Source organism: Hyla sarda, chromosome 6, assembly GCF_029499605.1.
Source record: "Hyla sarda isolate aHylSar1 chromosome 6, aHylSar1.hap1, whole genome shotgun sequence".
Lineage (NCBI taxonomy): Eukaryota > Metazoa > Chordata > Amphibia > Anura > Hylidae > Hyla > Hyla sarda.
Genome location: NC_079194.1, coordinates 74519792 through 74541748, shown reverse-complemented (window position 1 = coordinate 74541748; position 21957 = coordinate 74519792). Strand labels below are relative to the sequence as shown.

The following is a 21957-nucleotide window of genomic DNA, read 5'->3' as shown; positions in this document are numbered from 1 at the left end:
GCGCGGCGCCCTCACTTGTCCCGGTGTGATCGCTCTCTTAGGTTGCTGCCCTTGTGGATGCCGGACTATTAGGACGGATCTGCGCAACTTACAAAGACAAGCTAGGCCAGAAGCCTGCCGGCCTCAGCCTGAAACTAAACTGTGAGTTAAAATCTCAATCCCCGCTAAAGCTAGCGTGATTACTGGACCGAATCTAAACCCCTAAATCCAGTGGATCAGCGCAACAATTACCTTCCTAAGCTCCATGGACTCACGAGGTCCCAACCACTTGTCAAGCTCTAATAGACTTTGTTATATGGACTATTCCTGTTCATTATTGCATAAAATCTTCAGTAAAAGTTCCGACAAGTTTCTGCAAATCTCTGGTTGTGGACAATCAATTATTTCCTATCTCCCTATCGCTCTTGGGAAGGGTGGCGGTAGGACAAGCATACAGAGAATAGCCCTCACCCTAGTGCTGGGTGGTATGGCCTAAAATGAATATCACTGTATTTTTTTATTACCGCGGTATCACTGTATTACCGCCTGCCCCCCCCCCACGAGCGGGGTTCCTGTGCCCACTAGCGGTGTCAAATGTGCCCCCCGCGAGCGCTACCATCACCCCTAGTGGGGTCCCTGTGCCCACTAGCGGTGTCACAAGAATGCCGAGCGCGGCTCTGTTCCCCGTCCCTGTCAGCTCTCAGGGTACGGGAACAGATTTAAAAGCCTCACGCGCAGCTAATGTAATACATAGGGCTAACGCTAGGCTCCTAGCGCTGCCTACGTTAGCCCTATGCTATTTGCGTAGTGCTGCGCCTGCGCAGTACTATTTTAGCCGCGCGCAAGGCTTTTAAATCTGTTCCCGTACCCTGAGAGCTGACAGGGACAGGGAACAGAGCCGTGCTCGGCATTCTTGTGACACCGCTAGTGGGCACAGGGACCCCGCTAGCGGTGATGATAGCGCTCACGCTCGCAGGAGGCATTCTTGTGACACCGCTAGTGAGCACATGGATCCCGCAAGCGGTGGGGATTGATAGTGCTCGCGGGGACACTGGCTGACAGGCGCAGCGGGGGGACACAGTAAATGGATTAGCTTCTGTGGCCAGATTCTGCTCTCAGAATGTATGCTTGTCCTACCGCCACCCTTCCCAAGAGCGATAGGGAGATAGGAAATAATTGATTGTCCACAACCGGAGATTTGCAGAAACTTGTCGGAACTTTCACTGAAGATTTTATGCAATAATGAACAGGAACAGTCCATATAACAAAGTCTATTAGAGCTTGACAAGTGGTTGGAACCTCGTGAGTCTATTGAGCTTAGGAAGGTAATTGTTGCACTGACGCCACTGTTTCCAAAATGGAGCCTCCAGCTGTTGCAAAACAACAACTCCCAGTATTGCTGGACAGCCGTTGACTGTCCAAGCATGCTGGGAGTTTTGCAACAGCTGGAGGCACCCTGTTTGGGAATCACTGGCGTAGAATACCCCTATGTCCACCCCAATGCAAATCCCTAATAAAGGCCTCAAATGCGCATGGCGCTCTCACTTTGGAGCCCTGTCGTATTTCAAGGCAACAGTTTAGGGTCACATATGGGGTATCGCCGTACTCGGGAGAAATTGTGTTACAAATTTTGGGGGGATTTTTCTCCTTTAACCCCTTATGAAAAGGTGAAGTTGGGGTCTACAACAGCGTGTTAGTGTAAAAAAATAAATTTTTTACACTAACACGCTGGTGTTGCCCTATACTGTTCATTTTGACAAGAGGTAAAAGGGAAAAACGCCCCCCAAAATTTGTAATGCAATTTCTCCCGAGTACGGAGATACCCCATAAGTGGGCGCAAACTTCTCTGGGGGCGCACAACAAGGCCCAGAAGGGAGAGTGCACCATGTACATTTGAGGTGATTTGCAAAGGGGTGGCTGATTGTTACAGCGGTTTTGACAAACGCAAAAAAAAAAAAAAACACATGTGACCCCATTTCGGAAACTACACCCCTCACGGAATATAATGAGGGGTGAAGTGAGAATTTACACCCCACAGGTGTCTGACAGATCTTTGGAAGAGTGGGCTGTGCAAATTAAAAATGTTGTACAGCCCACTGTTCCAAAGTTCTGACAGACACCAGTGGGGGGTAAATGCTCACTGTACACCTTGTTACGTTCCTCAAGGGGTCTAGTTTCCAAAATGGTATGCCATGTGGGGGTTATTTTGCTGTCCTGGCACCATAGGGGCTTCCTAAATGCGACATGCCCCCCGAGCAAAATTTGCTCTCCAAAAGCCAAATATGACTCCTTCTCTTCTGAGCATTGTAGTTCGCCCGTAGTGCACTTCAAGTCCACTTATGGGGTACCTTCATACTCAGAAGAGATGGGGTTACAAATTTTGGAGGGTATTTTCTGCTATTAACCCTTGCAAAAATGTGAAATTTGGGGGGAAACACACATTTTAGTGAAAAAATATATATTTTTTTTTACATATGCAAAAGTCGTGAAACCCCTGTGGGGTATTAAGGCTCACTTTATTCCTTGTTACGTTCCTCAAGGGGTCTAGTTTCCAAAATGGTATGCCATGTGAGGGTTTTTTGCTGTTGTGGCACCATAGGGGCTTCCTAAATGCGACATGCCCCCCGACCAAAATTTGCTCTCCAAAAGCCAAATATGACTCCTTCTCTTCTGAGCATTGTAGTTCGCCCGTAGTGCACTTCAGGTCTACTTATGGGGTACCTCCATACTCAGAAGAGATGGGGTTACAAATTTTGGGGGGTATTTTCTGCTATTAACCCTTGCAAAAATGTGAAATTTGCGGGGAAACACACATTTTAGTGAAAAAAAGTTTTTTTTTTTACATATGCAAAAGTCGTGAAACACCTGTGGGGTATTAAGGTTCACTTTACCCCTTGTTACGTTCCCCAAGGGGTCTAGTTTCCAAAATTGTATGCCATGTGGGGATTTTTTGCTGTTCTGGTACCATAGGGTCTTCCTAAATGCAACATGCCCCCCAAAAACCATTTCAGAAAAACGTACTCTCCAAAATTCCCTTGTCGCTCCTTCGCTTCTGAGCCCTCTACTGCGCCCGCCGAACACTTTACATAGACATATGAGGTATGTGCTTACTCGAGAGAAATTGGGCTACAAATATAAGTATACATTTTCTCTTTTTACCCCTTGTAAAAATTCAAAAATTGGGTCTACAAGAACATGCGAGTGTAAAAAATGAAGATGGTGAATTTTCTCCTTCACTTTGCTGCTATTCCTGTGAAACACCTAAAGGGTTAAAACGCTGACTGAATGTCATTTTGAATACTTTGGGGGGTGCAGTTTTTATAATGGGGTCATTTGTGGGGTATTTCTAATATGAAGACCCTTCAAATCCACTTCAAACCTGAACTGGTCCCTGAAAAATAGTGAGTTTGAAAATTTTGTGAAAAATTGTAAAATTGCTGCTGAACTTTGAAGCCCTCTGGTGTCTTCCAAAAGTAATATCACATCAATTTTATGATGCAAACATAAAGTAGACATATTGTATTTGTGAATAATTTTTTTTTAATTTGGAATATCCATTTTCCTTACAAGCAGAGAGCTTCAAAGTTAGAAAAATGCTAAATTTTCAATTTTTTCAGCAAATTTTGAAATTTTTCACTATGAAACGATGCAAGTATCGACAAAATTTTACCAATAACATAAAGTAGAATATGTCACGAAAAAACAATCTCGGAATCAGAATGATAGGTAAAAGCATTCCAGAGTTATTAATGTTTAAAGTGACAGTGGTCAGATGTTCAAAAAACGCTCCGGTCCTAAGGTGTAAAATGGCCTGGTCCTTAAGGGGTTAAGTGATATTTTTCAAGAAAGGGTTAAACTCAATCGGGTTAAAATAGATGTGAAATTGGAGGAGCGAGTGTGGGAAAATATTTGGGTGAATGTTTTTAAATGCTCTTCAAACAAAAATCCAATTTTTACAACTAAGGATCATATATCAATTGTACTACTCCCCGCTGATGTTATGGAATATAAAATGTAGAAATGATCAGAGGTGCCCAAAATGTGGGCAAAATAGAGCCGATTTTATCCATCTTATCTGGGAATGCTCGAGGGTGGATTTTTTCTGGGGTAATATTAGGGAACTGCTCAAAAACAAATTTAACTATGAGGGCACATGGAATGTAAAAGCTGTTGTGCTCGGGGACGGGTCAGAGATGGGTGTGCTGAAGAATCTACTCCCAAAATTGACTATTCTAGCTAAATAACTTATTGTATATACACGGTTTGCCCCTAAGGTACCCACCCTTTGTGAGTGGAAAGAGTTAGTTAACAAAATAAGAAAGTTCTAAGCTTGAGAATTGGTTGTTCTAAGAAAAGAAAGAAGCAATTTGAGCTTACTTGGGGACTTTGGTAATTTTTTTTTCTTTCACGTAGGCACATGAGGGTGAGGGGGATGGATGCTATTAAATTATTTACAAGAATGGATTTTTATGTACTACGACTGTAAATTGTGTGTGGAAAATGAAAAAAAAAGAAATTTAAACAAAGTGTTATAGATGTCAGTGGAGGACAATTTTAAGCATACTCATTATCTTACAAAAAGTAAAAAGAAATTTAACTAATAAAATATAAGCTATAAAAATTGGGTTTTGTTGTATTTTTCAAAACGTTGCGGTCCACCCTCCTCTGGTGTGTCCCACCGCCTGCTATCCCTCTATCTCCTTTGTTGGGTCCCATGTCTTTTCTAGGTAAGTTTGGGGATACCGTTCTAGGGAATTTAAATTGTTTTCTTCCCATTTTCCTATGCAGTCTCTTCTTTATAATCCTGACTTTCCTTCTGGCTTGTCCTCTGTTTTGGTGCGGGAATGGGGCTGCCAGGGTCTTTTTTGCAGGGCTGATGTAGTTGACCCCCTGTCGCGCTCTCTCTTGACTTTTGAACAGCTGGTCTCTCGCTGGGATCTCCTCTCCTCTGAGCGCTTCCACTACCTGCAGCTGCAGCACTATATGTCCTCCACGCTTGGTTCTGTGGTGGTTTCCCTTCCTACTGGCTTTGAAAGACTATGCCGTGGTGGACCTCAGATGAGGGGACTTCTATCTGATATCTATTCCCTTCTTCTCTATCCTCCTGATTGTGATCCTCCTTCGCACCTCTATATGGGTCGCTGGGAGGCTGTTTTAGGCACTACTATCACTTTACCCCAGTGGCGTGTCATTTGGGAGCTGGCGTCCAAGTCATCTATTAGCACCGCTTATAAGGAAACCAAGTATAAAATGCTTATAGGGTGGTATCATACGCCAGAATTGCTGAACAGCCTGAACCCTTGTTTTGTTTGTTTGTTTGTTTTTTTGTTTAAGCATACAGCATATATGTCTTCATCCCTTCTTCTCTTTTATTTCTTCTCTCTCTCTCCTCTAGTTTTGTCTATCCTCAAAGGCTCCATACCTCCCTCGAGTATGTCAAAGCCTCCTACAGTATGCATTTATTCCACATCTTTTTACAAAGAGCAACTATATGGATTTTTTTTTTCATCCAGTTTTCATTAAATTTTGCAAAAGAATATGTATAAAGTAATATTACAGTGTAAGGAATTGTTTTACTCTGGCAAATGAAACCACATTCATTGGAGATCATTTTAGACCCCTTAAGTCTATTCCTTTCCCTTGAATTCCATTCCCTTTATAGTCCATATTTGTCTGTAGTAGCTTTTCCTCCCACTCTCTTCCACCTCTGGACACAGTGGTTCTGATTGAACATTATTTATGCTTATTGGATAATAAGTTCTCATTTCCTTTTGTTTATGTTTGTTTATACAAAGACATTTAGATAAGAAAAAACCTGACTGCACAGGACATACAACAAATGGCACGACTGAAAAACACTGTATATTGAACTTTTATTTTTTTTTATTATGTACTTTATGCATTTTATGCATTTACCAAGGCATCTTTTAGGATAAAGTGCTTTAGACAATGTGCCTGGTGTCTACTTCCAGAAAATACATGGGTTTTGGGGGTATACCGTATATACTCGAGTATAAGCCGAGTTTTTCAGCACGATTTTTCGTGCTGAATACGCCCCCCTCAGCTTATACTCGAGTGAACTAAAAAAAAAAAAAAAATACCAGTGGAGGGGTGGTCTTGGCCGTCCATCTTCGGCCTTCTATGCTGAAGGGATCGTCCGGTGGGAGGGTTAGTCGTTCCGGGCTGTCCATCTTAATCGAGAGGCCCTCTTCTCCGCTCCGGGCCGGCCCCGAACTAGTGAGGCTACATTGACGCCACCGCACAGGGACTTTCATGCGCAGGGACATCACGGACATCTGCTGCGCACGGACGTCCCTGCGCGTCGTCGTCATTGCAACGTCACTAGTCCATGGCCGGCCTGGATTGGAGAAGAGGGCCTCCCGGTGAAGATGGACAGCTCGGAACGACTAACCCTCCCAACCAGACACTCCCTTCAGCATAGATGGCCGAAAATGGACGGCCCAGTAAGTAGAAAACAAAAGGGAGGTCTGGATGATGACGAAGGGATTGACAGGTGGTGATGATGAAGGGGGGATGATGAGAAGGGGAATGATGACGAGGGTGATCATCACCCTCATCATCATCACCATGTCATTATGACGGGGTGATAATGACAGGGTGATGATGATGAGGGTGATACTGACGGGGGTGTTAATGATGGGGGTCTGGATGATGACAGGGGGGGATGATGTATTTCCCACCCTAGGCTTATAGTCGAGTCAATAACTTTTCCTAGGTTTTGGGGGTAAAATTAGAGGCCTCGGCTTATATTCGGAACGGCTAATACTCGAGTATATACGGTTACTTGATTTTATGAATAATACAAGTTAAAAGTGTGAAAATTGTCCTGGCCAGCAATGGTGCAAAAGCCTTGTTAGCAGGGGAGTGAAAGGAGTACTCTGGTGGAAAAAATGTTTTTTAGAAATCAACTGGTGCCAAAAACGTTAAACAGATTTGTAAATTACTTCTATTTCAAAATCTTAAACCTTCCTGTACTTTCCAGATGCTGTATACTCCAGAGGAAGTTGTATAGTTATGTTATGTCTTACCACAGTGCTCTCTGCTGCCACTTCTGTCAATGTCAGGTACAGTCCAGAGTAGGAGCAAATCCCCATAGCAAACTTCTCTTGCTCTGGACAGTTCCTGACATGGACAGCGGAGGCAGCAGAGAGCACTGTGGTCAGATAGTAAAGAACTACACAACTTCTGTAGAATACAGCAACTGATAAGTACTGGAAGGATTATGATTTTTAAATAAAAGTAATTTACAAATCTGGTTAACTTTCTGGCACCAGTTGATTTGAAAAAAAAAAAATGTTTTCCACTGAAGTATCCCTTTAAATGAAAGACTGTATTAAGAGAAGGCAAAAACACATTTGTATTGTCCGTTTGTGATAAGCACTGAGGGTTGTAACCATATAATTCAGAAAATGAATGTTACCTAGCAGTCCATGGACTCCTGCAGAAAATGTATGATCGTCCAATGTGTAAAAACCCAGGAAATCCCTGTGAACAGGATGATCTTTCCAAACTTCATGCAGAATAATGACAAATGTCGCTCCTTCTCCAAATGAAAAGGTCACATTACTTTTTTTGTTGACCACCAGATTAAACCTAGTGGAGTAAAAATACAGATATATTTATAGAGATTCCATATCATGTACAGGTCCACCTCAGTTTATTTATATAGTATTTATTAGGATCACCTGAACTTAGTGACAGGCATAATCTCCACCTTTTTGGTACACCAAATAACCAATTCACATTAGACCAATATGGAGAGGAAGGATCCAGTAGGTCATCCCATCCTACCTCACATAGAAGAGAACAGACATTTAGAGTGGGCTGACTATGACAGTGGACCAGATGACTTTGCAGTGAAAGCTCCAAGTATGACAATAACTTTTTGGAGCCAAACCCACATTGACTGGACCTTACTTCTCAAAAGGGGTGGTAATTCAGAGAACGTTATTAGGAATGTTAGTATATTTGATGTGTCTTACCCCTCCATGTTTATAAAGCCTGTCTGCTGCCATGAGAAGGTTTTCTTGTTTCTAAGGTGCTGGACAGTGACTGTGTCAGTAGTCACCTCAATTCTTATCTTCATCTCTCTGTTTACAATCCCAATTCTTCCAAAATAAGTTTCATTTGATATGGAATTGCTTGTTTTCTTATTTCCAATAAGTTGTCCATTGACTGCAATACCTGAAGAAAACAATATTTACTAACTCCTGGATATTTTTGTAACAAATTATGCAAACTCATTTAACCAATTAATTAACAGTTGCATTAAAACTGAAATAACCCTCCTAAATGTCACTTTTTTTTATTGTAGATTTTTTATCTACACCTCAAGTACAATGGGGCAAAAAAGTATTTAATCAGTCACCAATTGTGCAAGTTCTTCCACTTAAAAAGAAGAGAGAGGCCTGTAATTGTCATCATAGGTATACCTCAATTATGAGAGACATAATGAGAAAATAAATTGTCTGATTTTTTAAAGAATTTATTTGAAAATTATGGTGGAAAATAAGTATTTGGTCAATAACAAAAGTTCATCTCAATACTTTGCTATATACCCTTTGTTGGCAATGACAGAGGTCAAATGTTTTCTGTAAGTCTCCACAAGGTTTTCACACACTGTTGCTGGTATTTTGGACAATTCCTCCATGCAGACCTCCTCTAGAGGAGTGATGTTTTGGGGCTGTCGCTGGGCAACATGGACTTTCAACTCCCTCCAAAGGTTTTCTATGGAGCTGAGATCTGAAGACTGGCTAGGTCACTCCAGGACCCTGAAATGCTTCTTACGAAGCCACTCCTTCGGGCGGGGAGTTTGGGATCATTGTCATGCTGAAAGACCCAGCCACGTTTCATCTTCAGTGCCCTTGCTGACTGAAGGAGGTTTTCACTCAAAATCTCACAATACATGGCCCCATTCATTATTTCCTTTACACGGATCAGTCATCCTGGTCCCTTTGCTGAATAACAGCCCCAAAGCATGATGTCTCCACCCCCCCCCCCCCTCCTTGCTTCATAGTAGGTATGGTGTTCTTTGAATGCAACTCAGCGTTCTTTCTCCTAAAAACACGATGAGTTGAGTTCTTACAGAAAAAAATTCTACTTTGGTTTCATCTGACCATATGACATTCTCCCATTCCTCTTCTGGATCATAGTAATGCTCTCTAGCAAACTTTAGACAGGCCCGGACATGTACTGGCTTAAGCAGGGGGTCACGTCTGGCACTGCATGATTTGTTACTGATGTTACCTTTAATACTTTCGTCCCAGCTCTCAGCAGGTCATTCACTAGGTCCCCCCGTGTGGTTCTTGTGATCATTTTGACACCACAGGGTGAGATCTTGCGTGGAGCGCCAGATCGAGGGAGATTATCAGTGGTCTTGTATGTCTTCCGTTTTCTAATAATTGCTCTCTTGAGTTCTTCACACCAAGCTGCTTACCTACTGCAGATTCAGTCTTCCCAGCCTGGTGCAGGTCTAAAATTTTATTTCTGGTGTCCTTCGACAGCTCTTTGGTCTCTGCCACAGTGGAGTTTGGAGGTTGTGGGCGGGTGTCTTTTATACTGATAACATATTCAAACAGGTGCCATTAATACACGTAACGAGAGGAGGAGAAACAGAAATCTTGCTTGTTTGTAGGTGACCAAATACTTATTTTCCACCATAATATGAAAATAAATTCTTTAAAAATCAGACAATGTGATTTTATGGATTTTTTTTTCGTATTATGTCTCTCATAGCTGAGGTATACCTATGATGAAAATTACAGGCCTCTCTCATCTTTTTAAGTGGGAGAATTTGCACAATTGGTGGCTGACTAAATACTTTTTTGCCCCACTGTAAATCTAATTGGTGCATTACTCTGCTGCCTATGTTTTTAATGCTTAGTAACAGAACTAATTTAGGCTTTAATGATGGGTAAAAAAAAATATAAGCATTCATAACTTTTTTTTCTTATGTGTGGCTGTGTCAGACATTGAATCTTGTGGGACAAGTTGTAGTTTTATAGGTATCATTTTGGTACATATGGAGGGACATTTATCAAGGTATTTAGAGCCTTTTTTTGCTTACTCTAGGAGCAAATAAAATCGCACGTGCACCTAAGCACTTTTGTGTGCAACTTTTGCTGGTAAGCAAAAAGTTACAAACAGCCTTACCTACGCAAATTTTAGCTTTCACTTTGCAGTGGTCAGCAAATTATGTTGTGCGAAAGTCGCATGTAGGCAGAAAAAAGTCGCAAACCCTTTACAAAAAGCCGTAAGTCTGCTCCACGTCTGACCTGGAGTTAAAAAACTCCCATACATGAGCAAAATTCAAAAGTCACAAAAAGTCTCACAAAAGTCTTAGACTTTTTGTTTTGCTTATGTGCGCCAAATGTATCAACCCCCCTGTGATAGTGTAATAAATATGTAGCACATAAGCAGAACAAAAGCAAAAGAAAATGCCTTCAGAACTTGCTTACCAAAGCAAACAATGCTAAATATCTCTCATAGTGTATTGAATATTTTTTTCCTGGGGAAAAATGAGAAAAAAAATGTGATTGTAGTTGTTTTTTTGTGTGGTAAAACACTGGGTGGGGGAATTTACCAAGATCGACATATCTGGGCCTTTATCTTTATTCTTTGGGTCGGTAGGAATGCAGAAATACAAATACATATAAGATTTAATATTTTAGTATTTCTATAAAATAAAAGGTTAATCCGCTGGGAAACAGACTCATTTGCATTCCAGGCAGTTGCACCATGGTTACGGCTGTGCATAATATGCGGGCACATGTTACTTGATAACAGGGTGTTAAATCTATATATATAAAACTCAATGGGGTAGATTTATCAAAACCTGTCCAGAGGTATGAGGACAGGATATGAGGACGGGATATGAGATCAGGATATGATGACGGAATATGAGGTTGAGATATGAGGACAGGATATGGGGTTGGGATATGACAACAATACAAGAGGACGGGATATGAAGTCAAAAGCTTCCTCCTTTGTTGATTTTCCTCCCCAAGAAGGATTAGGAAGAAAAAACCGGACAATGCCAGGTACTCAGCTAGTAGAAATATATAAGTATTTGCCTTGGACAACGGTGGTCAACCTACTACATTATAGGGCCACTGGTTGGACATTTGACTCCATCTCAGAGGCTCAAAATAACCTACCGTATATACTCGAGTATAAGCCGACCCGAGTATAAGCCGAGACCCCTAATTTCAACCCAAAATCCCAGGAAAAGTTATTGACTCGAGTATAAGCCTAGGGTGGGAAATACCTCATCCCCCCCTGTCATCATCCAGACCCGTCATTAACATCCTCATCATCCCCTTGTCATCATCCCACACATCCCCCCTTCATCATCCCCTTGTCATCATCCCACACATCCCCTTATCATCCCACACATCCCCCCTTCATCATCCCCTTGTCATCATCCCACACATCCTCTTATCATCCCACACATCCCCCCTTCATCATCCCCTTGTCATCATCCCACACATCCCCCCTTCATCATCCCCTTGTCATCATCCCACACATCCCCTTATCATCCCACACATCCCCCCTTCATCATCCCCTTGTCATCATCCCACACATCCCCCCTTCATCATCCCCTTGTCATCATCCCACACATCCCCTTATCCCACACATCCCCCCTTCATCATCCCCTTGTCATCATCCCACACATCCCCCCTTCATCATCCCCTTGTCATCATCCCACACATCCCCTTATCATCCCACACATCCCCCCTTCATCATCCCCTTGTAATCATCCCACACCCCCCCCCTTCATCATCCCCACCCCCCTTCATCATCCCCACACCCCCCCCCCCTTCATCATCCTCTTCTCATCATTCGCCCTCAGTGGTCTTCAACCTGCGGACCTCCAGAGGTTTCAAAACTACAACTCCCAGCAAGCCCGGGCAGCCATCGGCTGTCCGGGCTTGCTGGGAGTTGTAGTTTTGAAACCTCCGGAGGTCCGCAGGTTGAAGACCACTGCGGCCTTCAACATGCGGACCTCCAGAGGTTTCAAAACTACAACTCCCAGCAAGCCCGGGCAGCCATCGGCTGTCCGGGCTTGCTGGGAGTTGTAGTTTTGAAACCTCCGGAGGTCCGCAGGTTGAAGACCACTGCGGCCTTCAACATCATCCAGCCCCCTCTCACCCCCTTTAGTTCTGAGTACTCACCTCCGCTCGGCGCTGGTCCGGTCCTGCAGGGCTGTCCGGTAAGGAGGTGGTCCGGTGAGGAGGTGGTCCGGGCTGCTATCTTCACCGGGGGCGCCTCTTCTCCGCGCTTCCGGCCCGGAATAGAGCCGTTGCCTTGACAACGACGTATCTGCGTCGTTGTCAAGGCAACGTGACTATTCTGAGGCCGGGCCCGAAGCGCTTAGAAGAGGCCTCCCCGGTGAAGATAGCAGCCCGGACCACCTCCTCACCGGACCACCTCCTTACCGGACAGCCCTGCAGGACCGGACCAGCGCCGAGCGGAGGTGAGTACTCAGAACTAAAGGGGGGTGAGAGGGGGCTGGATGATGTTGAAGGCCGCAGTGGTCTTCAACCTGCGGACCTCCGGAGGTTTCAAAACTACAACTCCCAGCAAGCCCGGACAGCCGATGGCTGCCCTGGCTTGCTGGGAGTTGTAGTTTTGAAACCTCTGGAAGTCCGCAGGTTGAAGACCACTGCGGGTGGGGGAGTTCACTCGAGTATAAGCCGAGGGGGGTGTTTTCAGCACGAAAAATCGTGCTGAAAAACTCGGCTTATACTCGAGTATATACGGTAAATGCCCTCTTTTTTCTGTTTGCAGCTGGGAAGTTTTTGCAAATATATTATGATTCTTAAAGGGGTTATCCAGAGTTTGACAACTTATCCCCTATAAGACAGAAGGTATGTGTCTTATTGTGGTGGGGGGGTTTGACTTCTGGGACCCCCTGCAATCTCCAGAACGGTGCCAAAATCTCCCTTTGCATGAAGCAAGGTCAACAAGCCCTCTCAATACTTTCTCTATGGGAGCACCAGAGAAAGCCCAGTACCACACTTGGCTGTCTCCAGAAATCCCAGCACAATTCAGGAGATAAGACAGTTGTCCCCTATCCTGTGGGTCAATGAAAATACAAGGATATTAACATCTTTTCTACTTACAAAAGAAGTGTATCACTTTAAGGACATTTGCTCATGTGGTATTGCTATTGTTGCTATACAATGAAAATGTAATGTGTATACAGATGTAGCCAGCCTTATCTTGATCCCTGGTGTGTTAAGATATTGCACTGCACTCCGAAAATTGAGATTGGTTTTATAACAAGTTATACAAAGCTAAGGCCTCGTTCACATTGCCGTCGGACTCCGCTATTCGGAGTTCTGTCGTCAATCCAGCCAGAGGGACAGGAGTTTAGCGAAGAAAAAAATAAAGCAAGCTCTATTTTTTTCTCTGCTCAAATCCTGTAAAATTACCGGGTCACCGAAGGACCCCATGTAAGTGAACGGGGTCCGTCATGACCTAGTAGTATCCATTTGCATTCGACCCATTTCAAGGTCCTATCGGCTCAAAAAAAAAGAGCCGATCGGACCCCTAACGGGTCAGATGCAAACGGCCATGTGAACCTAGCCTAAGTTTAAAGGGGTTATCCACCATAAGGTGATTTTAGTATGTACCTGGCAGACAGTAATGGACATGCTTAGGAAGGATCTGCGCTTGTCTTGGGGCTAAATGGCTATGTTGTGAGATTACCATAACACTGTGGCTAGCTTTTTGTGAACTGGTTCCTTTTTGGGTTTTTCTTTTTTGCCTAAAAAACCCATAATTCCATTTTCCTCCCTCTCACACATCCATCCATTGAAACATAAATGAGCTGCATAATTTCAAAAGATCTATGATTTTCCATCAGGGTGCCTGTAGCCGTTGCATTAGTTGCATATTGATCTCTCTCCCACCAAGCGCTCCCTCCACCAATTGAAGCAGACAGGCTCCCTGTCCTCAGCTGACTAGTGAGTCAGATCTTGGCCGCATCGCAACCTGGGAAAAATCTGAGACAACAGTCATTTTGTATGCTGTTAAAAATAAATATTGGGGTGAAATTCACATAAGAATTGTGAGAAAACCGTCACACACAGGTACAGACACTATATTATGAACTACACTAACTTTACAGCCCCTGTAGCATAGTCAAATAAAAAAAAAATCTTGGAAAACCCCTTTAACAATACAGATGTAGCCAGCAACCTCTTGTTCCCTGGCGCGATAAGATATTGTACTGCACTCCTGAGGTTCAGACAGGTTTTTCTAACGCATTACACAAACCTAATTTTAACATTACTCAATCACTGGCCTTATCATGATCCCTGATGTATTAGGATACCCCAACACAACACATTGCTGTGCTAAAGGAACACATTAAAAAGTTGTTAGACACGCACGGGATAGGCATACAGTATATATATATATATATATATATATATATATATATATAGATAGATAGATAGATATATATATATATATACAGGGTGGGCCATTTATATGGATACACCTTAATAAAATGGGAATGGTTGGTGATATTAACTTCCTGTTTGTGGTACATTAGTATATGTGAGGGGGGAAACTTCAAAATGGGTGGTGACCATGGTGGCCATTTTGAAGTCGGCCATTTTGAATCCAACTTTAGTTTTTTCAATAGGAAGAGGGTCATGTGACATATCAAACTTATTGGGAATTTCACAAGAAAAACAATGATGTACTTGGTTTTAATGTAACTTTATTCTTTCATGAGTTATTTACAAGTTTCTGACCACTTATAAAATGTGTTCAATGTGCTGCCCATTGTGTTGGATTGTCAATGCAACCCTCTTCTCCCACTCTTCACACACTGATAGCAACACCGCAGGAGAAATGCTAGCACAGGCTTCCAGTATCCGTAGTTTCAGGTGCTGCACATCTCATATCTTCACAGCATAGACAATTGCCTTCAGATGACCCCAAAGATAAATGGTGAAGTTAACAAACAAAACCATCCCTTAGACTTTTATCTTTGGGGTCATCTGATGGCAATTGTCTATGCTGTGAAGATACGAGATGTGCAGCACCTGAAACTACGGATACTGGAAGCCTGTGCTAGCATTTCTCCTGCGGTGTTGCTATCAGTGTGTGAAGAGTGGGAGAAGAGGGTTGCATTGACAATCCAACACAATGGGCAGCACATTGAATACATTTTATAAGTGGTCACAAACTTGTAAATAACTCATGAAAGAATAAAGTTACGTTAAAACCAATGGCATCATTGTTTTTCTTGTGAAATTCCCAATAAGTTTGATGTGTCACATGACCCTCTTCCTATTGAAAAAACAAAAGTTGGATTCAAAATGGCCGACTTCAAAATGGCCGCCATGGTCACCACCCATCTTGAAAAGTTTCCCCCCTCGCATATACTAATGTGCCAGAAACAGGAAGTTAATATCACCAACCATTCCCATTTTATTAAGGTGTATCCATATAAATCGCCCACCCTATATATATATATATATATATATATATATATATATATATATATATATATATATACATATACACATATATTTATATAAGTGTTGAATAGGAAGTTCCATGACTTACCTAGTTGTTTATCCTCGATAAGATTTAGGATCACACCCGGCTTCTCCTGAATATTGAAGCACAGCGCGTCATCCTTTTGTGGAACATTTATCACAAAATGAGGGTCAGAATCCACTGTAAATAGAAATAATGGAAGTGAACATCAAGCTATATAAATCATTGCTGAGAAATACTGTAATATAAGAAAGTAAATACACAGCACTGTAGGCCCATTTATGATCAATATAAAAAGATGGTTAGTGAACATTAAGCAATTAAGCTTAAAGGGCTACTCCTGTGGAAAACATTAAAAAAAATTTTTTTAAATCAACTGGTGCCATAAAGTTAAACAGATTTGTTAATGCCTTCTATTAAAAAAATCTTTACCCTTACAGTACTTTTTAGAAGCTCTATACTACAGAGGAAAATGTCTTGAATTAATTTTTTTATCTTGTCCACAGTGCTCTCTGCTGACACCTCTGTCAGTGTCGGGAACTGTCCAGAGCAGCATAGGTTTGATATGGGGATTTTCTCCTGCTCTGGAGAGTTCCTGATACAGCCACCAGGTGTCAGCAGAGAGCACTGTGGACAAGACAAAAAAGAAATTCAAAAAGAAAAGAATTTCTTCTGTAGCATACAGCTGCTAAAAAGTATTGGAAGGGTAAAGATTTTTTAGTAGAAGCAATTTACAAATCTATTTAACTTTCTGGCACCAGTTGATTTAAAAAAAAATAAAAAATAACATTTCCACTGGAGTACCCCTTTAAGGAGTACTTACCAAAATTTGGAGTAGAGTAAATGGGGTAGTCTAGGGAAAAACAAGAAGAAATAAATTAATAAAAACCTGTTTCTTATATTGAGACTTCTGCCTTTGAAAAACAATAGCCTGAGACTTAAAAGCTAATCTGTTTCTCTATAACCTGAGTAATACATAAAAACAATAAAAACAAGTTCATAATACATTAACATGCCATAAAATTATTACAAGTGGGGGTTCAACCTTTTGACCTTCAATTATTCAGGGACAGAGGTCACCTCAGCATCAGTCCTTTATATTAGTGCTTTTAACTGGATGGGCCATTTGGTCTGCCAGCAATTTTATACATGTATATGCTATACAGAGTACTGCAGCACACGTCCATTCTAGTGAATAAGGCTGTATTGTATTTCTTTGCATAGTGGGTGCCTGGAAGCACCTCTGTCCCAGGAGATTCAGTAAAGCAGTTTCTATTTGGTACTCTCTATAAGACAATAAAATATCCAATGAAGGTGTAAGAAAGTATCACACAGTAAGTTTTTTGGTTTTTTTCCAGTGTGGGCAGAGCTAATTGGGTATTTGTCCAAGACACCTACCCCAATATTGAGTACTTTCAGCCCACTGCCCCAGAGCCACTTTTAACTAGATGCACACACATCCTTGGGATGTCAATACAGTTTACACTAGTCTCTCTGTCCTGCAATTCTCTCATTGGCAACCAAGGGCTTTAGGACTGTAGCCTACATAACTCCTGGACTGGATATCAGCTTTCCGACGCAGGCAGGGCTTTACTAGGTTGCTGGTTGCCAATAATCAGCCAAAGAACAAGAAATCAAGGTATATGTGGGATATGTAAAGAAAATGACTTACCACTATAACATTTAGTTTTTATAGGCATCAGAATAGCAATACGTATGCTTTGTATTATAATAATAGAGTGGGAAGGGTTTCTAGTTATCCTACAAAATACGGTTACTGCATGTGGTAGGCTTGTACTTTATCAGGACCTTATCTGGAGTTGCGATGACTTTTGCAACTGATAGTAAACTGCAGAGATTCGCTATAAACTTGCCAAGAATTTATGACAACTACATATAAGGTAAAGAAAGTACAAGTACAAAAAAAATACATTACTACAACTGGTTGTAACCCTTTTATGTGGAGAATAAAGAATAAAGCCACAACCGCCCTTACATTGCATTGCTGTTTTGAAACCCTTCTCTCCATCCAAATATACCAAGTACACTAATGTATACTGTACTTCCTTTCAGGGCCATGTTTACAGCTAATGCTGCCCTAGGAACTTGAACAGAATATTCCACAAGCGTCAGAATTTTTTCATGCAGCTCTGTCACAAGCACGCAGCAAAAACTGCATGTGTTACATGCGCATATTGTTGTAGATTTAATGTGGATCTCACCCCTATACACAGAACATGCTAAAATCAACAATAAATGCACAACATATCAAGTCTGCAGGGAAAATTTGCAGACGTTTTGACCCATATGGATTCAATCTTGGGAGAAAAAAAATGATTTTTCATCTTCAGGTTGCAAAGTGGCAGCAGCAGCAGCTACATCAGACGTATTTATCTTTTTGAACGCACTGAAGTGCGCCCCCCACCCCTACACTGTTGCCCTACGCACAGCCTCACAGGTGCCTATTGTCAAATACTGCTTCCTATATTGCCTAACCCCTTAAGGACCAAGGGCGTACTTGTACGCCCGTGGGAATTTCGGTCCCTGCCGCGCGCTGGGCGGGGACTGGACGGGGGTGACTGCTGATATCTATCAGCAGGCACCCCGCGCAAATGCCCCCCCATGTCGGCGATCACCCCAAATTCACACTTGCGATTTGCGGCTATTCCGGGTCATACGGGTCTATGGTGACCCGGTGACCCGGAATATAACGGGGATCGCGGTTGTCCAAGACACCCACGATCCCCCTGAAGGCATAGGAGTGAGGTGGCAGGGGTGCCACCCCTCCTATCCCTGCTATTGGTGGTCTAGACGCGACCACCAATAGCAGATCGGGGGCGGCGGGCTTTACTTTCGGTTTCCCCGTTCTGCCCACCCACAATAGGCGGGGCAGAACGGGGAACCGACAGAGGATCGGCGCCGACGTCCACTTACCCCGCGGGCGACCATCGGTGGAGGAGATCGGAGTCCGGCGATGTCGTGCGGCTGGCTCCCTGGATCCGACAGAAGCCGGTAAGTTGCCTAGCAACATCTGGAGGGTACAGTTTGAGACCACTATACAGTGGTCTCTAAACTGTAACCCTCCAGATGTTGCAAAACTACAACTCCCAGCATGCCCAGACAGCTGTTAGGGCATGCAGGGATTTGTAGTTTTGCAACAGCTGGAGGGCCCCAGTTTGGAGAACTGTGGCCCTCCAGATGTTGCAAAACTGCAACTCCTAGCATGCCCAAACAGCAGTTTGCTGTCAGGGGATGTTGGGATTTGTAGTTTTGCAACAGCTGGAGGTCCACAGTTTGGAGATCTCTAAATTGTAGCCCTCCAGATGTTGCAAAACTGCAAATCCCTGCATGCCCTAACAGCAAACAGCTGTCTCGGCATGCTGGGAGTTGTAGTTGTGTACCTCCAGCTGTTGCATAACTACATCTCACAGCATGCCCTTCGGCGATCAGTACATGCTGGGAGTTGTAGTTTTGCAACAGCTGGAGGCACACTGGTTGGTAAATACTGAGTTAGGTAACAGAACCTAACTGAAGGTTTTCCAACCTGTGTGCCTCCAGCTGTTGCAAAAGTACAACTCCCATCATGCATGCTGGAAGTTGTAGTTTTGAAACAGCTGGAGGTTCCCCCCCCCCCCCCATGTGATTGTACAGGGTACATGCAAATTTTTTGCCGCAGTGCATACTCCTAGCGGTAAGCTTACTGTAAACTGCCGCCAGTGTGAATGTACCCTAAAAACACTACACTACACTAACACAAAATAAAGGATAAAACACTACATATACACCCCCTTACACTGTCCCCCCAATAAAAATGAAAAACGTATTGTACGGCAGTGTTTCCAAAACATAGCCTCCAGCTGTTGCAAAACAACAACTCCCAGCATTTCCGGACAGCCACTGACTGTCCAGGCATGTTGGGAGTTTAGCAACAGCTGGAGGCACACTGTTTGGGAATCACTGGTGTAGAATACCACTATGTCCACCCCTATGTAAACCCTAATTTAGTCCTCAAATGCGCATGGCGCTCTCTCACTTCGGAGCCCTGTCGTATTTCAAGGAAACAGTTTAGGGCCACATATGGGGTATTTCCGTACTCGGGAGAAATTGCACTACAAATTTTGGGGGGCTTTTTCTCCTTTTACCCCTTATGAAAAAGAAAAGTTGGGGTCTACACCAGCCTGTTAGTGTAAAAAAATAAAATTTTACACTAACATGCTGGTGTTGTCCTTTACTTTTTATTTTCAGAGAGGTAAAAGGAAAAAAAGACCCCCAAAATTTTTAACGCAATTTCTCCTGATTACGGAAATACCCCATATGTGGGCGTAAAATGCTCTGCGGGTGCACAACAAGGCTCAGAAGTGAGAGCGCACTATGTACATTTGAGGCCAAAATTGGGGGTGGCTGATTTTACAGCGGTTCTGACATAAACGCAAAACAATAAATACCCACAAGTGACCCCATTTTGGAAACTACACCCCTCATGTAATGTAATAAGGGGTACAGTGAGCATTTACGCCCCACAGGGGTCTGACAGATTTTTGGAACAGTGGTCCGGGAAAATGAAAATTTTCATTTGCTCAGCCCACTGTTCCAAAGATCTGTCAAATGCCAGTGGGGTGTAAATGCTCACTGCATCCCTTATTAAATTCTGTGAGGGGTGTAGTTTCCAAAATGGGTTCACATGTGTGGGGGGGTCCACTGTTCTGGCACCACGGGGGGCTTTGTAAACGCACATGGTTCCTGACTTCCATTCCAAACAAATTCCCTTTTCAAAAGCTTAATGGCGCTCCTTCTCTTCTGAGCATTGTAATTTTCTCCTATTACCCCTTGTAAAAATGTAAAATTTGGGGAAAAACCAGCATTTTAGTGAAAAAAAAATTATTTTTCATTTACACATCCGACTTTAACAAAAAGTCGTGAAATACCTGTGAGGTGTTAAGGCTCCCTATACCCCTCGTTACATTCCTTGAGGGGTGGAGTTTCCAAAATAGTATGCCATTTGTTTTTTTTTATTTGTTTTTTTGCTGTTCTGGCACCATAGGGACTTCCTAAATGTGACATGCCCCCCAAAAACCATTTCAGAAAAACTCACTCTCCAAAATCCCATTGTCGCTCCTTCCCTTCTGAGCCCTCTACAGCACCAGCCGAACACTTGACATACACAAAATTTTGAGAGGATTTTTTTCCTTTTACCTCTTGTAAAAATTCAAAAACTGGGTCTACATGCGAGTGTAAAAAATGAAGATTTTGAATTTTCTCCTTCACTTTGCTGCTATTCCTGTGAAACACCTAAAGGGTTAACACATTTACTGAATGTCATTTTGAATACTTTGAGGGGTGCCGTTTTTATAATGGGGTCATTTGCGGGGTATTTCTAATATGAAGGCCCTTCAAATCCTCTTCAAACCTGAACTGGTCCATGAAAAATTCCAATTTAGAAAATTTGGTGAAAAATTGGAAAATTGCTGCTGAACTTTGAAGCCCATGTGAATCAAAATATAATTTATTTGGAATGTTTATTTTCCTTACAAGCAGAGAGCTTCAAAGTTCGAAAAATGCAAAATTTTCCATTTTTTCATAAAATTTTGGAATTTTTCACCAAGAAATGATGCAAGTATCGACAACATTTTACCAATAACATAAAGTAGAATATGTCACGAAAAAACTATCTCGGAATCAATATGATAGGTAAAAGCATCATAGAGTTATTAATGTTTAAAGTGACAGTGGTCAGATGTGCAAAAAATGCTCCGGTCCTACAGTGAAAATTGGCCTGGTCCTTAAGGGGTTAAAGAGTACCTGTCACCAAATAAAACTGTACTTAATATATAATATAGTGCTCCTTGTGTAATTAGCATACACATTACCATTCACTTGCTTTTAAAATTATCAACATAAATATGTTAACATTTTATTTAAAAAACAGCCACTAGGTGGCTCAGTTCTGATCCCTGCTGCAATACAGTGAGTTTGGTCTCCTCCCGGCCTGGCAGGAGACCAAACTCACGAAGTGCTTCTGGCTGCACTGAGCTTGATTGACAGCTGCACAGAGCATCACGATTTTAGGTCCAGTGGGAAAACCGCATTCGGGAAGAAAATAAGCCGACCGGAGTCAACGCTTTACTCTGGTCGGCTCATTGAAATACATTTCATACGGGCCGCATACAGCAGGGATACGGGGAGCGCCCGGTTTTAGCTCCCCCAAGCTGTATGCGGTCCTGTATTGCATAAAACATAGTGTGAACTCAGCCTTACATATATGCTCCCCTGCGGTAAACTCCTTCCAGCCTGAAGTCAGCTCATTTGCATAATTTGTTCACTGCACTTCTTGGTCTTGGGCTTCACAGTGTGTGAATCCTCCACTGTGCTACACTGTATTACACACATCCCCCTATACCTGGGCCCAATATATGCAGAGATCGGCAGCTGCTTCTG

At 42.7% G+C, this 21957-nt stretch overlaps 1 protein-coding gene across 6 annotated transcripts in view; it reads right to left on the bottom strand.

Annotated features, from left to right (window-relative positions):
* Nucleotides 1–21957, bottom strand: part of LOC130275779 (inter-alpha-trypsin inhibitor heavy chain H3-like) — a 136538-nt gene that overhangs the window by 12733 nt on the left and 101848 nt on the right. For all 6 annotated transcript variants that reach the window (XM_056524168.1, XM_056524170.1, XM_056524169.1 and 3 more), the window contains 4 exons: nt 16346–16375; nt 15589–15702; nt 7983–8184; nt 7421–7593 (listed from right to left, as the gene is read on the bottom strand). In XM_056524168.1, the coding sequence (XP_056380143.1) occupies nt 7421–7593; nt 7983–8184; nt 15589–15702; nt 16346–16375 (519 nt within the window). The remainder of the gene's footprint in view (nt 1–7420; nt 7594–7982; nt 8185–15588; nt 15703–16345; nt 16376–21957) is intronic.